Here is a 17,174-nt window from a genome sequence, read left to right as displayed (position 1 = left end):
TATCTGGAGTAATTTTCTGAATGTATGTGGGAGAGAGTCTGCTTCATAAAAAAGTGTGAAGTCATTTTCCCCCTTGCTATGGAGATTGAACTACAGATTAATGCTCTGGACTGCTCTGGTTTTGTACTGTATCTCACCCAGGGAAGATTGTATGAATATCAGGTAGATGCTAAAATTAATATTGCATTAACATAGGTCTCTGTTCTACCACCCAAATTCAATGTGAGAAGTCCTTTGCTCCTCAAAGAATAAGAGACTACTCCACTTGAGCAAGGGTGCCAGAACTATACTTACAGTAGAATTACTTTTTAACAATGTATTGAAAAAAGTGCTTAGTTTTATATTGCTAAATGACATTAATGGGAGGCATTAGCTGCAGCAATGTTGTAGACATTTCATCCACTGGAATGCGGAGACAGACAATTCCCAAAGTCACATGAATCACACATAAATGCCTACCAAGCGAGTAAACCCTGAATACTGACACTGGGACAACCATGATGCATCGCTATATGTTTTGACACAAGTTTTGACGCAAGTTAAGGGCAAGAGGAGAAAAGTTAACTAGGACAGCACAAAAGGACAATTATTGGTAAAGAGATTAAATCTACAGGTTAGATGAGAGAAAAGTGGAGACAATGCAGAGGCCAGAGGCAGGCATAACTTTATGCACAGGCTAAAATACAATTTCTTTACAGTCCAGGGTATATAATGAAATCTACAGAACTGCTGCACTTTGCAGCTCCTGTATTTTCACTTCATGTTGACCTGTCCTTAGTTTCAAGCAGAAACAACTAATAGTGATGACTATGTCTTCCAAGTATCAATTGTCCTTTCTTCTACTTGGCTAAACTTCCCTCTCTTTCTGTGATCAATTATCATCTCAATATATGTAAATCTGCTGTCACAGCTTTCTCTTCTCCATATTGAGGCCATAAAGGAAATCCTGGCCCTACTGAAATCAATGGCACAACTCCCAATGATTTCAGCAGAGCTGTGATTACATCCCATATTTTGAATGTCTATGATGTCAGCTTTCAGGAATAGTACTTGCTGGATGGGTCAAACAAACACTATTAACATAGATACCCTGGAACTCAATTCTAGAGCTTGCCCATCACTTGCAGGTGCCCAGCATGTACCCCATTTGTATATGGTTAGGGGTGTATGCTTCACATTTCATTGCCTGCTTCACCCATCACATTTCCACTATGAGCTATTGTTAGATTCCATCTTTGTACCACCCTGTTACTTTTGTGCGATACCCCATATAGCTGCTCTTGTATTTTCTATATGTATTTGCTGACATACACAAACATATAACTTTATACATAAAAAGCCTTTATATATATATATGAAACCCTTTCTTTCTTCCTCAGTCATGTTCAGTTTAGAATCCAGATATGATTTTCCTCAGTGCTCACCACCTGTTTGTTTTCTATAACTACACAGAAAACTCTTTAAAGCAAGATCGCCCTCACAAAGACCCATTTTTCCACGGCTACAACTAATAATAAATCATCCCCATAGCCTCTACTGACACTGATGTCATTTAGAGACATTAACAGAGAGACATTTTTCCAAAAGTAGGGACTATGCACTATAAGCCATGTAGCCACAATACACGTTATAACAAAACAGATAATGAAGTGCATTCTTAACAGAGGGAATCAACCATATGTAAAATGAAGATGGGTGCTTTTCCACAGAAAAATGTGTATGGAGCTAACTCACATATACCCTTCTATAGTTTTATACACTTTGATTCAACCCTTTAATACTTTTTGGTATTTTTTCCACCCTTTTTTAAAGTTTATCAAGCACTGTTTAATTTTGAGACCAGGCTGCTATTACAAATGGCAAAGAAAAATGAGAAGGTGCAATACATAGTAGATAATCCTCCTCTCAGTTACACTGTGTTAATCCGTTGGCTTCAATAGTTCCTCCAGGTTTACACCAGGAGTAATAAAGATTTTGCCAAGAAGTTTCTTTTCCATCTGCTGAACAATTCTAAAGCTGAATTAGTAAAATGCTTACTTTTCCAGAAGAGCTGAAAGGGCTAGAAAAATATTTTTACAGTCACTTTTCCAGCCACTAAGCAGCTTTACACATTACATTTAAATATATATATATTTGATTCTTAAGGACCACTGTAAGGACTGATAATAAAAAAGAAATCACACAGTTGAGCAACTGTCCATCTTTTCATGAGGAACAAATTTGCATCTTGGGGCAAAGTGTGAAAGCTGGCAAATGGGCAGAGGAAGGGTAGCTAGACCTATTTGTCTTTGCAATTCATTACAAACAAACTAAAATATGTTCAGGTTACTCCTGTAAGTAGAACCAGGCAGCTGGCAAACAAAATAAATATATAATGAGTTAGCAGAAGAGAGAAATACCACATTTTATAATAAAACATCTGACCCTTTACAGGCCCATCTTCTCTGTTTCTGGTACTTTGCAGAAATTTATACAGAGAAAAAACTGTTATCATCTAAGTCTAAAATATTTTCACACTTGCATACTTAAGGCAGTCATGGATAATATCAGCTGTGAAGGGGCAATAGAAACAAAAGGAATTCTGTATCTCAGATTTATATTCAGTGCATCAAGCATCCTAAATTTTGTTGCAAAGAACAAACAAAACTTCCAGATATGGCAAAGACATGAACAACATCATATGCCTACTCAATCCAAAAAGATATAGTCTGAATCTGACTTCTCTTAATTCTGTACAACCTAATGTAGGTCAGTGTAGGTCCTTAAAAACAGAATTATGACTTTTTATGGATTTGTCTACATGCTATTTGTCAATCTATCCAGATACAGACACAGCCTTAATTACCATGGTATCTCTAGGCCTTCCAATCTTTAAACTGTCCTTGCCACATCCCTATGAATTAAGGAAGTATTATTATCCTCAACATATAGATGAAGGAAGGCGCAGGGAAAGACTGAGTGATTTCCTCAAGGTCATATAGGATGTTTTCGTTGAGTAGGGAACTGACTAAAGGCCTACTGAGACACAAAGCACTGCCCTCGCCATTGGACAATCCTTCCTCACTAATTTCTATGAAAAAAATATTGGGCTTTTCTTAAAACCAAACAAACAAACCATAAATCATTCATTCCCACTTGCAGCAATTACTAATGCAGGACAGAACCTCTCCTCCCATCTCTCTTTCTTCCTGACTCCCTGACTTTCTCTCTACTCTCTTGGTTCTGCCAGAATATCTGATGGCACACAGGAGCTGTGCGTGGAGACATCAAATCTCCAGAGCACGTGCACTTTTGGTGGCTCTGTTGAGCTCTGCTCAGCAGCTGTGCTGCTAGAGAACGAACTGCACTCTGGGAAGGTACCAGCTGCTGACTGGACTACAGCAGCCAGGGGAAAGCACACAGAGTGCCAATGTGTGTCTTCAGCTAACTATGGGGCAGTGACAACAGCCTTAGTGTACCTGGTGGAGGTGGAATAACTCTGCTGGTAGAAAGGAAGGTTCTGCCATGGCAGAGAAGCTTTGGGTGAGAATGAAGTCAAGGTTTTGCTACAGTTCTGTCAGGAGTAGTTTGTACTGCAGACTAGACTGTAGACCCGTGGTTCCCAAAGGGTGTGCCTGGTACACTAGTATGTCGAAAGAGTGGTGGAAGTGGGCTGCAAAACGTGGGTGGGATGGGACTTTGGCTGCACCAGTCCTGCATGGAAGGACTGGGGCCTGGCTGGGCTGGCTCCACATGGCTGGATGGGGCTCTGGCTGCACCAGCCCCACATGAAAGGATCAGAGCCTGGTGCACTGTGAGCACCATTGAGTTCATGGACCAGATCCTGCCCATGGACTGGTGAGTGAAGTGTGCTGCCAACTTTCATTTGGAAAAAAAGCATGCCCCAGCTATGAAAAATTTGGGAAACACTGCTTTAGGCACTTGTTATTTATAAACTAAAGACTGTTTTATGCTTGTTATCTGTATTAATTGTATAAGCTAATATATTTAGAGTTATGTGTTTTCAAGATCTACTCTCAGGGAATAAGATGAAAATAGGGAAAATACTATTAACTTCATAGCGCACAGTAGGAATGAAATGGAACTTCCGAAGAAACTATATTAGTGGCAAATATTAGTGACAGATTTAACATCAACTAAGCATTTTAAGTAGCATTTTACACCAAGATACTGTTTTTTCTCACCTTGTGAAAACTTTGGTAATATGATGATATTACTAGTTAAGTAAATCTATTATTAGAATTTCTAAAATGTGTAAACTTAACAGAAGTCAGTATATCTAATTGGTACTGACCTTTGTAATTCTGTGCAATGACTCCATAAGATGAATCACCGGAGGGGATGAAACCTCTTCCTTCAGGACACAAATCAGTAAATTCAGCTGGTAGAGAGAGAAACAAAAAACTATCAGAAAGCAACAGTTTTTTAGGAATCTAGAAACCAATGCAGATGGCAAAATGTATTTCTCTTTTACAGAAATCTGAGACAACCAACTTATTCCTATTAAGCAACCTTATCTATATTTATGCCAATGAGTCTCAGCCAGGGTGTCATACCCAGATGCCATGTAATGTTAGCACTGTCAGGTGTGCAAACATGATTCACAAGATAAAGCCAGGTATTTTGAATAGGAATCCATAGCGTTAAAACACTTTAGCCTGGTATGGTTTCTATGGGTGATGAAAATTGGGTGTTTTTGAGGTTTAATTGCATAACACTATACACTTGCAAGGTTTTTTTTATGATTTAAATGAATTTTGCTACATTGCAAACTAAACCACATCCGTATGTAGTTTAGTTTGCAATGTAGCTACTTGTAATGTTGCAGCCTTTGAGAGCTGCAGCTTTACAAATCATTTTTAATCATTGCAATTAGAAACTCACAGTTTCACTTTAAGGGACTAAACCCCTGCCATGTACAAGCGGCCTGTGAGTTCTTTGCAACGGAAGAATTGCTCTATTATTTTTCTGAAATAAAAAAAAATAAGTGAAGACTAAGAGCTGGCATTTTCTGAGGGGTGTGTGAGTCTAAAAAAGTTTGAGAACCACTGTTTTATATAAATGAAGCAGACTGGAACGTAGCATAAAGGTTCTAGAGCTGGCTCTGAAAGTGTAAACTGACATACTAAAAGCAGTTTATCCATGGCAGGAAACAGCTTTGCTGCACCAGCTAATTTATGCTGCTTATGGCAGCGTAAATTAGCCTGTACCAAACTTTGGGTAGCAACCAGCAGACTACTTCAAAAACTTAAGCTACTCATCTAAATCTGGCTCAGGTATCTCTATATTATGCCATGGTTTGTAATATAGATGCCAACACTACAGTCCAATACTGCAAAATTCTCACTGATTTCAAGGAGAATTCAATACCGACTACAGCATACAGCCTATTAAGGGAATGAATTCCACTGGTGGATACTACATGAAATCAAATGCAAATAAACCCAGTTTACTATTTTCAAGAGTAGAGACACTTCCAAACACACCCTTGTAGGCACAATTTCACAGATTAAAAGATGTGGCTAATGTAAGACTTGAATAAAAAAAGTTTGGGTTAAAAAGTACTTTTTTGTGGGCTGAAGAGTTTACATATATTTTATCTTGTGTGATTTTTTCCAGCTGGATTCTGACTATTAGCTATCACTGTTTACACAATGTGCATCAAGTACTGGTTTCAACGTCTGTAACAAACACCATGTGGTTATGCTTTTCTAATTAATTTTTAAATGTGTGCAGTGTGCAGACAGCAAGATTGACTGCATTATGTAGCATATAGCACAATATCATGTTATATATCAAGACTAATGTTTCACATTGCTGTATAAAGTAAGCTACTATATGACTGATGACAGAAGCAGCCTCACCTTCATTGGTTACTTTGTGGGAAAAATATAGCTGTAACATTACAACAGCCTTTGACAAAAGCTGTGTTAGAAAATCCTGATTATTTAAAATCTTTTGGAGATAATAATTGTCATGGGCATGATGTCAAAAAGCTAATGAAGTTACACCAGAGATTGGTTTTTCACATTGACTTTGCAGCAGTGAAAGTTCTGTATAACAAATTAGCAAGCACTGCAGAATATGGTCTTTTAGGAGTAAACTCATGTAACCTAAGGGCACCCATACCTATCGTTAGGGCCTGGTCTAAATCACGATTCCACATTTTTTGTGAAAAGCAAGAAATTAAGGGATTTAAAAAAAAATGTAATTTGCAACAAAATAACATGATATGCTGCAAGTGGCCATATTATGGCATTTTATGGCAACAAGAAGGACCATTAAATACCATGAAAGGAGTGGGGGGGAGTGACTTAAAAACACAGGAGCAGCGCGGCCAGCTGGTTGGGGAAACAGCGGCGGTGGTGGTGGCAGAGCAGAGAAGAATAGCCCCCACGTTCCCTTCACCGCCAGAGTCCCCCAAGCCCCACTAGCCTTCCCATGAGATAAAGACAATGATAGCTGCCTCCCCAGCTCCATCTTTGCCCTGCCCTGCCTGGGACCATGCTTTGTTTGGTGCTGGCGGGGAGCCACTGCCCGGCTGGCCTCTCCACACCCCACAGACGAGGGTGGCACGAGGAGGCTGGAACCCCTGAGGTGGTGGCAGCTTGAGGAGGTGGCCAGCAGGTAGGGGGCAGGTTACGGCTTGCTCAATCTGCCCCCTTCCCCCAGGGGGCAGCCAGGGGGGTAGGAGGGGCTCCATACCCTCTCTGCCTCACACTGGGTGTGGAGATAAGGGGGAAGCCCCTGCTGCAGGAGATGGAGGAGGATCCCTCCCTCCCTCCCCTCAGCCCCTGCCCCTGAGCAGCTTTGTGCTGCTGAACCAGGATGCAGCTGGGGTGGGGGGGAGGAAGAGGCTCTCAGCCAGTTGGGAGGTGTGGTAGGGGGGCATTTGGGTGCGAAAATGGTGGCCCCTACCATGATTGGGCCACAATATTACCGAGCTGAATCCATGATTTAAACCAGGCTTTGCCTATCATTAAGCATGGATGCTTCAAAAGTCACAAGTAGATAGAAAATCTTTGCTTACCAGTTCCAAAGACAGGGCAGGGGAAGATTTCACAGTTATCACCCCAACCAGCACCCAAAGTACAGCAGCATTCTTGTTTGGTAACGTTAGCTGTCAGCACATTATCGCAGAAATTAGCATCGTTTAGATTGTAGTAGCATTCCTTCTTTTCATTTTCAGATTGATCAGCATCTACCGGTAATTCTAAAGATGAAAATAAATCATAAAAGTATACATCAGATCAATCAGTTTTATAACAGATGCAGGAGAAAAGCAATGGCATGATGGTGTCATGGCACCATTTTCCATCTTGAGGGCTGGAGTCCTTAAAGAAAAAAATATGTAAACCATTTTTTTTTTTTAAATTCTGAGAAAAAGCAGCAGAAATTCTCAAAATCTTTCTCTGGATTTTTTCTTTTTTAGAAGTTTCCATTTTCAGATCTGGCTGGAGTAAGATTTTCCACAGATAAACAACTGCCTTGTTTAAGCCATGCACATGCCCCAATCTTTTCAAGAACAAAAAGCAAAATTTACCAAGCCACAGTTAAAGGGCACTCATTCTTGTTGGAGAAAAAAAATACAATATCCTCAGAGGTCCTAGAACAAGTCAGTCTAGAAATCTGACTAGCCATGAATGTAAAAGAAACATGCTGTTGAAGCCTACCTATCTCCAAAACACTGCCCATCTAACAGCAAGTTTTCACAAAATATTCTCCTCCTGTTTGATTGGGCTTTGAGAAACTTCAAGTGGATTTTGTAATGATTTAATAATACTGTATTTTCTCACGCACCACATGCACCCGAATAAGATGCATACGTTCTTTCTGGAAAGCAGGATGTAGAAAAAAAGACTTTTTCAGAGTCCTGGCCTAGAGCTGGCTTTTTTTGTGGAGAGGTTGTGCTGTAAGATGGTTGCCAGCTTCTTTTCGTCAGCAAGCCGAGAGCAGCTGTGAAAGAGTGAATGAATACTGGACTCCATCCCTCCTGCCTGCTGGCCGAAAGGAAGTGATTACCCTTTCGCAGCACAACATCTTCATGCATCTATTCCAGGGAAGAATATCAGTTTCCCTGTTTAAGACGTGCACCCCAATTTTGAAGGGTTGATTTTTGGGGAGAGGGTGTATGTTTTGCAGTATTGTTAGCAAATACGGTACCTGATCATACCCTCTACATTTTGCATATGCACTCCCCATGATATTGATGTTAAAAACATCACAGATGCTCAAATTTGTTGGTTAAAAGTAAGCGTTCCACTAGGGATTTAAGAATGCAACCTTTTAAGGTAACAAATACATTTGTTCCTATTCTATATACTTTCCTATACAGTGGAAAATTCTTTATACTCACTACTTACAATATGACTACAATTATCTAAAATAATGTAAAAAGGAATTACTCAAAATTACTTCTTGTTGGCAGATTTGCAGGTACTTTGCAATTCAGATTATAATGTAATGTTCCTAGTCTAAGGCATTTTTTAAAGTGTCACAAGTTTCCAGGAGGACATGAAATCCATATTTTATGCTTGAGTTATAATGCATTTCAAATCATTATGTGATGCGAGGATTCAGATCAAAGCTGTTATAGCATTTACTTAAGTCTTGTTTGCCTGTTGGCTCTTTTGAATTTGGCTGGAAAGAAAAGGCTTTGGGATGGCCTAACAGTAGTTCTTTCTACGATTTCTGGGGAGACCTAGGTTCACTTCACTGACCTGGTATAAGTCTTGTACTCTGGCCCCCAAGGAGCTCAAAATCATCCTCTTCATGCCAACGATGGCATGAAATATCCCCAATTCTATCTAGTCCTCTCTGCCCTTCAGGACTGTAGCTGCAATATAGGATTTCAAAGGTGGTAAGTGTAAAACAGGGCCTAAGGAAGTAAAGTATATCTCAGGCCCTTACTTTCTTGTTTCTTCTATAGCAGCAATTCTCAAAGATGATGCTGTGAGATCATGTTAAAGTTGCCACTGGAAACCACACAATATTAACTTCATTAGGTGTCCAAACACCTACACCTGATTCACAAGATAAATCCTGAAATTTCAAATAGGAATCCATAATGTCAAAAATATTTCTGACTTGTTGTGGTCTTTCTAAGTTCTTTGCAACAGAATAATTTCTCTGTTATTTTTCCATAGTCTAAAAATGAGTGGAAGCTAAGAGCTAGCAGTTTCTGAGAGGTACCTTATGTCTAATGAGGAGTGCCTGGAGTCTAAAACAGCTGAGAACTAGGGGTATGCGAAGTGGGCCACATTCGATTCAGAATTGCCCTGAATCAGGGACAGTGATTCAATGTGTTGATTCGGATCACTGTCCCCAATTCGATTTGGCTGAATCTGAATCTGAAGATTTGGAGAATCAGCGATTTGGCCATAGACACAGCTTAAAATGTTTTATCTACATACCTTGAGGTACCAGGTGCAGCTCATGAATGCTGCGATACTGGGGCAGATGAAGTTAGGAAGTGGTCCACTTCCAGGTCTACCACCGAGCGCGCTGGGGCCCCACCCTCATGCCCCTCTAGCTCAGTGATAGGCCATGGGGGGACCCTGGGTGCCCTCCCAGACCCAGGAGGCACCAGTTGCCGGGCTGTGGGGGGAGGCAGGAGGGGGGCGCCAAGTGCACTCCCTGTCAGACCCAGAACTGGACTGGAAGTGCTTCTGGTCCACTTCAAGGTCTGCTGCCAAGTGCTCTGGGGAGCCCCCTGTACTCCTGTGGGACACACCATGCGCCCCAGCATCTCAGCATTCACAAGCCGCCTGGTACCTTGAGGTATGTAGAAAAAACATTTAAAGCTGTGTCTACGTCCAAATCGTTGAATTCTTCCAAATCTCTCTGAATCAATTCAGAGGGTTCTGATTCAATTCGGAGAGATTAAAGGGTCTCCTAATTCGATTCGGATTTGGAGATTTGGCCACTGAATTGAGCCGAATCTCAGCCAAATCGAATCAGGGACCGAAGCTTTGCACAGCCCCACTGAGAACCACTGCTTTAGATCTTCAATACAAATTATGAGATGACAAAATGCATCAGACGAAAAGGTCAAGGGCATAATAACTTCTTTGTCAAATGTGATGTTAAAATACTAAAACATTTGACAGTTTTATTAAATAAATTCCTTTAAGTTCCTTTTAATTTAGCATACATGAGCAATTCCATTTGTGCTGCCTATTGTTATGTTTTAATTCAAAGGAATAAAACAGCCCATTCTGGCTTGAGTTCCAAATAAGCAATTGCATTTGTTTCTAAACTTCCTCAGAAAAGAAAATACTTCTGTTTGTGGAATTCAAGGAGCCGGCAGACACCTCTGTTCATACTTAGTGCAATGTTACCACCTACCATGTAAATTCTCCTTTGCTGTTTTGCCAATATAAGTAAGGGTACATTAAGGGAAACACCCAGATGAGTGCTATTTCATCTTTGTTAGTTTAGTCTGTGGTCTCCCCTCATCAGATAATTACAATTTTCCATAATGTGCTGAATTTCATAAAGTATGGTGGTTTTGTGGTATCAACTGCTGTCCAATAAGAACCAAATTAAGACTATCATGTGTCATAGAAACTCAGTTGAACTAAATCTGTTATTTCAAGGTGAGAGAGCAGTACTTTAGCCACCAAATTATACATTTTCTTTGGACATTTGCCACGTGTCTAGCTGATTCAAAGCCAAAGGCTTAAATAGCAGAAAAACCATGGCAATTTTCACACCATTTTCCAAGGGAAGAGCACCAGAGGCTGCCCCAGGGGGAAGCAGAAACAACCTCATTGTGCCATTATTTATTCCTATTTTATATTTGATGTGTTGGTTTCTCCTCCCATTATCTTTCCAGCAGTTTAAAGTCTGTTGTTTACACAGCTGTGACTGAGGGATAGTCAAACAGGCGTCATGAATGTTTGGAAAGCGAATGAGACACAAATCCTTAAAAAAGAAATTTACAAAGACTAGTCTGTGTCTACAAATTTGTAAATTCTCTTTCATATTATTAACCTTTTAGTAAGCAGATTATATTTTGTGATATTTTGCTGTAACTTTTCCTTGGGAGAAATGTTACTAATTAGATATTTAGTTTTTTCATGATGTTGGTCTCCTCTGTTTCATTGTTACTAAATTAAATACTTAGGTCTACTAAGGACTTTTAGGATAACATGGCAATTGATCTAATTGCTAATGTGTTTGGTACAATACTGTTACAGAATTGCTGTGCTATACAATGCTTGCCAAATGCCGGATGTAGGAAATTAGATACAGAATATGCTTGTGAAAATCTCCCGATTTGATGCACACTTAGCAAGGTAATGGTGCCTCTCTTTTACGCACTTCTATAATTTGTGTGCAAATCAAGAATTTGAGCATGTGCGTCCAGAAATGCACAAACAAAATAGAAATGTCTGGGTAAGGACATACGTTTTCTCAAAAATATCTGGTAGTAATTACAATATTTAAGGTATTCTATAAAAATTATAAAATTTAAAATTTGGTTTTGGATGCAAACTCATTCTAGTGCCCAGAAACTAATAGTATACACCCCATAAATCTCTTCTTGCTTCTCTTAAGAAGTCTAGCTTTCCAACATTGTTAACAATATATATTTTCTAGCCTTGAAAATCCACAAGGATTTTGGATCATGCATTTATCATTTCTTCTTTGGCAAAGTTACAGTTATATTGGACTAATCCAATTACTTACTCCAGATGTCAAAACAGCAATTCTTATTTTTTACCCAAGGAAAACAATAATTTAGTTTATGTAAAATGCTAGATAAAAACAGACTTTAAAGATATAATATTATATATTAGTTTCTTTGGAATCTGTACCAATAGGTGTACATATTGGGACTTCAGGTTCACAGGAGAACACATTTTCTTTTCTGACCATCAGTAATTATAACAAGTTGATGAATATTAATTATGCAAACAAAATGTTGAATATAGAATAAAGGTACACATAAGAACCTCTATATAACTTGTAAAAGGATACACAAGTAAATTAATAATAAAAAATATTCAGGCAGATTTTCTCCAGGAGAAGATGATACAAATATCTATCCAATATTAATCTGAAATAAAGTTTCTGTAATTTTTTCAATCAATTTTTATATACATTAGGAACAAAAGGAAGAAAAGCAAAAAAAGATACTTGAAACATGCATGTTCAATTGATGGTTTCTTTTTTTGTGTTTTTTTGTGTTTTTTTTACAACTAAGTTGAAATGAATACTGAAACATGATAGGATGGCCTGAAACTGATGAACTGAATTTTCATACACTAATAGGATCATTTCACAGCAAATAACAGGTGAATTTCTGCCAAGGAAAACCTAAATAAAAGGAAGTTCCAGATCCCCAGTGGTGAGTAAAAGGAAGTGTGAACATACAGTGTTCCACAGAGGCAGCAGCCTTTAACCACATGTAAAACATCCCTGAATTAAAGTTATGCCTGAACTGTCCTCCCTTAGGAATGGCATCCTACTTCTGTTTAGCAGAGGAAGCAGGAAGACATTCTTTGTGCACAAGATAGCATAAGAACATTAACATTAAAAATGGATGAATGCTGAATACATCTATGATGCCTGTGGATTCATAATGCAGAAATGTAGTACAGATAAGATATTTTTCTTTTCAGTGTAGGTCAGATGAGGCACAAGCTAATTTTGGAAGTGAGGCCTGTGGACTGAACAAAGACTCCAGGCAGCACCCTGACCTGCCAAAACTGCAAGAAACGTGGGCATTGCATCAGCTTTTACAAGGGCATACCATGAACTCAGTGCCTCCCTCCCTTGTGGGTGGTGCTAGATGGAGAGCTGGAATAGTGGTTCTGCACCTTTTTGGTTCTTATAGGCAGTGTAACCTTGCTGCTACTGTTAACCTTGCAGATGTCTTACCATCCAATGATCAGATCAGATCCAATTTCTGTGCAAGTCAAAGGGAAAATATGCAAGTTTCAGCCACTAGTTTTGGCATGAAATGAAAACAAAAGGTGCAAGTAAAATGTAGGTTTTAAAAAAGTACACTTTGGCTACTCTACAAGCAGTCTTCCAAAACTCACATATGTGATAGGTAATGTTACCACTTCACAGTTTGAGTGTTCAGTTCCCAAGATCTTCATATTCTGACGCAGAATCTCACTGGAGCAAGGCAATGGTTAGCCACCAAGAAATCCAGGAAAAAAAATATGCTACGTCTTTCATTCAGCATACAAAATAATATCCTATTTAAAGAGGAATTGGCTATGGAAAAAGCTTTCTTCCCTTGGCTGTGCACGAAAGTGGAGATTAAAGAATGGCAAGGTTTGGCAAGATTTTATGTCCTTCACAAGCAACTTATACAGATCTGTTTCTAGTGCTGCCCAGTAACAGATATGTTCCTGTATTCCATTTGTCAAATAACACTGCATATGTTTAAAGCCTGGCTAAAGAGCAAACTTCAGTGAGCTGAAAGAATCATACAAAAAGTGGAAACTTGGCTATCTCACTATAAGAGTATCACATGGGCATGTAGGTTGAAAATCAGGAAGAACAAGGCATGATTTGAGATGTAACTAGCAATGGATGTAAAAGGCAATAAAAAAGATTTTTCAAGTATGTCAGAAGTAAAAGAAAGAACAGAAAATTCTAGGTCCCTTACTGCAGTGGTTCTCAACAGGGGGCATGTGAGCAGGTTTCAGGGGGTCCACCTGGCCTGGCCTGGCCCGGCCCAGTGTGGGGAGGAGCTGCATTAGCCCCCAGGATTCAGGCGAGCCTGCCTGGCGCCACAGCCTCCATTGTGTGGGCAGCGCTACAGGTGGGTGGGCAAGGCTCCACACTGCTGCTGCTCGGGTGAGTGGGGCCTTGGGGTTCCCCACTGCCAAGACTTGCTCGATGTACCCAGGGCCGTGTGGGCAGGGCTGCGGAACCAGGCTGGTCCTCATGGAGAAAAAGGTTGAGAACCCCTGCCTTAGTGAATGGGGAAGACAATCTAGTAACAGCTGATGCAGAGAAGGCTGGAGTACTGAATGCCACTTTTTATTTCATTCTTCATGAATAAGGTCAGTTATCAGACAATGACTGCAGCTGGCAGTACAGACAGGGAAGGAGATAATCAGCCTGGAGTAGGAGAACAGATTAGAAATTACTTAAAGAAGCTGGACATTTTCAAGTCAGCAGGGCCAGATGAGATGCAACCTAGAATACTCAAGCAATTGGCGGAGGTATTTGCAGAGCTACTGACTATTCTCTTGAGAAGTCATGGAGTTTAGGTGAGGCCCAGAACAACAGGAAAAGGGTAAACGTAGCGCCCATCTTCAAGAAAGTGAAAAAGCATGATCCTGGAAATTATAGACCAATCCGTCTGATCTAGCTACTTGGAAAGACTATGGAGCATGACATCAAGGAATTGATTTCTAAGCATCTAGAGGAAAGCAAGGTGATTAGGAACAAACAGTGTGGATTCATCAAGAACAGGTCATACTTCACCAACCTGACTTCCTTTTGAAACAAGATAATTAGCTTTGTGAATGAGGGAGAGCCGTGGATATGATATATATTGACTTTAACAAAGTTTTCAATTTCTCTCCTCCTACATTCTCATTAGTAAGCTATGGAAATAGAGTCTAGACAAAAGAATTGTAAGGCGGATACATAACTGATTGGACCACCATGCTCAAAGAGTAGTCATAAATGGCTCAATGTCCAGTTGGGAGGAAATATCAAGTGAAGTTCTTCAGCTGTCAGTCCTGGGTCCCATACTGCCTAAAAACTTCATTAATGATTTGGAGGATGGGATTGAGTGCACAGCTGGCAAATTTGAAGATGACAACAGGCTGGGTACAGCTATAGACACTTTGGAGGATAGGATTAGGATTCAGAATGACGTTGGTAAACTGGAAACATGCGCTGAAGTTAACCAAATAAAATTTAATAGAGACAAGTGCAAGGCATTTTAGAATGGAACAATCACATGCATAAATGCAGACTAGGGAATGACTGGCTAGGGTGCTTTACTGCAGAAAAGGTCCTAAGGGTTACAGTGAAATGTTAGCTGAATATAAGTCAACAGTGTGCTCTTGTTGTAAAAAAGCAGCAGTTGTATTAACAGGAGCATCACTTGTAAGTCACAGGAAATTATTTCTTCTCTCTTCAGCACAGGTGAGACCTTACCCACCCATAACCAAACAGAAATTCAGTGCACACAGACTAATTTAAAAATGGCAGAACCCAGTCTAAGATAGACATGGATCGATGTGGTATCAAACTTAAGCGATTTAGACTGGTCTATCAAATTTCTATGCCACATCCTCTACAAACTCAAGTTAGTTTGCAGTCTGTCCACATCCCAGGCTGCTTTGCAGCCCCTCCCCACTTGCTAACCCTCCCTTATAGGGAGGTGTGCTGAAACTTGACTTGTGTTCAGCTGCTTACTTACCTCTGAGCTATCACAGAGCTGAGGCAGCCCTGTCGGGGGTGGGAGCAGGAAGGAGGGTCTGTAGCTCAGTGTTTTTCTATCTTTATGCAGTGCCCCTAAGCGAGGGTGGGGGTGCAGGGAGGGACTGCTCTGCAGACGGAAGAATCGGGCCCCTTGGAGCTCTGGTGAACATGCTTTCAGAAGGAGGGTAGGGAATGAGGAATCTGCATGCTGCTGCTGTGCTCTCCAGCCAGCTGCCCTTCCTGTGAAACAACACCTCACAGCTCCTAGCATGTCTACAGGCACCTTTAGATCACTTCTGCCTTTGTATTTTTGAACATCTGTATGGAGCCCTGTGTCTGGTTCTGGATGCCACATTTAAAGAAAGATATGAACAAATTCAAGAGTCCAGCAGAGAACAACAAAAATTCTTAGAGGTCTAGAAGAGAAGTCAGCAACCGGCTACAAATGGCAGGCTGCATTAATGCAGTTCCGCCAAAGGCAGGCTGCTGCTTCCAAGTCAGCTGTCACTGCCAATTGCCGTGGCTGCTGGACCACGTGTTGACTCCTGCCTGGAAAACAACCTACTGGGAAAGTGGGAAGAACTGAGATTACTTAGCCTGGAGAAGAAAAGACTGAAGAAGAAAATGATAGCAGTCTTCAAATACCTGAAAGAGGGAGACAGGGTTATAGCTAGGATGGTAGGCTGTTCTCTGTGGCTACAGGGAACAGGAAAAAAAGTAACAGCCTTAATTGCAGCAAGGTAAATTTAGGTTGGATATTAGAAAGAACATTCTAACTATGAGGGTGGTTAAGCATTGGAACAGATTGCCTACTGAGGCTGTAGAACCATTCTTGGGGGCTAGACAAACACTAGACTGAAATGGTAGAGACAGGGATGATCCTGCCTCAGGAAGGGGGCTGGACAAGATGACCTCTTGATTAAGGTTCCTTCTAGCCCTATAATTCTAATTCCCTGATCTCCCACTTAGTCCTGACTTGCATGTCTTCTGATTTCCTATATGAGATCTTCCTCCATGATGATTCGTAGCAGATACTTAAGAATGCATTTCATTATGGGAAAAAAATAGACCCACATGGGGGAAAAACAGTTCTCTTTCAAACTGACCACAGATAAAGCCTTGCTACTCAACATGTCAAATAAAGGCAGATTCACAGTAGATTATGCAGATACAGAGACTATGATTGTGCATGCTGTCTAGACTCTCTGGGCTTTTCTTACCCTGATCCAGAAACTGTTTGGTTCCTTCAGCTGGGATCAGATACATGGCTCTGCTCCTCAGGTTTGTCTTTTGTGACCAGAAAAAAGTAGCTGGATTTACCAAGTATCATTCATTTGTAGCATTGCTAGAAGTAGATGTCATTCCTAGTGTTTTCTTTATGCTTTATCCCTGAAGTTATCATCATTGATTGTCATTTTAGTTATCATTATTCACTATCATTATTAATATATTGAGATTAGGCCCTTGTATGATGAAAATGCTTTGTAGTTTTTTACAAGTATGAGTAGATGGCAATACTGTTATGCATTATTCTTCTACCGTTATGCATTATTCTTCTTCAGACTAGCTTTAGCAGTTCTTCAGCTTTTCATTCCTTTAATTACTTGATCAAGTGAGATCCTCTCCATCTAATCCTTTACTACTTGGTTCATAGACTTGTCTAGTTTTGTGAACTATGTCACTGATGTTTCATTGATAGCAGTTGTGTGCTACTGTGCTTTCCATTCAGTGAGCCAATACAGGTTATGTTCAGTGAGCCAAATCTT

The 17,174-nt window shown here is 40.2% G+C and overlaps 1 protein-coding gene across 6 annotated transcripts in view; it reads right to left on the bottom strand.

Moving 5' to 3' along the window:
* The window catches only part of LTBP1 (latent transforming growth factor beta binding protein 1), a 363,058-nt gene that overhangs the window by 26,370 nt on the left and 319,514 nt on the right, over positions 1-17,174 (bottom strand). For all 6 annotated transcript variants that reach the window (XM_014600068.3, XM_014600069.3, XM_019500580.2 and 3 more), the window contains 2 exons: positions 7,031-7,213; positions 4,295-4,381 (listed from right to left, as the gene is read on the bottom strand). In XM_014600068.3, the coding sequence (XP_014455554.2) occupies positions 4,295-4,381; positions 7,031-7,213 (270 nt within the window). The remainder of the gene's footprint in view (positions 1-4,294; positions 4,382-7,030; positions 7,214-17,174) is intronic.

The sequence above is a fragment of the Alligator mississippiensis genome, chromosome 1 (assembly GCF_030867095.1).
Source record: "Alligator mississippiensis isolate rAllMis1 chromosome 1, rAllMis1, whole genome shotgun sequence".
Classification (NCBI taxonomy): domain Eukaryota; kingdom Metazoa; phylum Chordata; order Crocodylia; family Alligatoridae; genus Alligator; species Alligator mississippiensis.
This window is presented reverse-complemented; position numbering and strand designations above follow the sequence as displayed.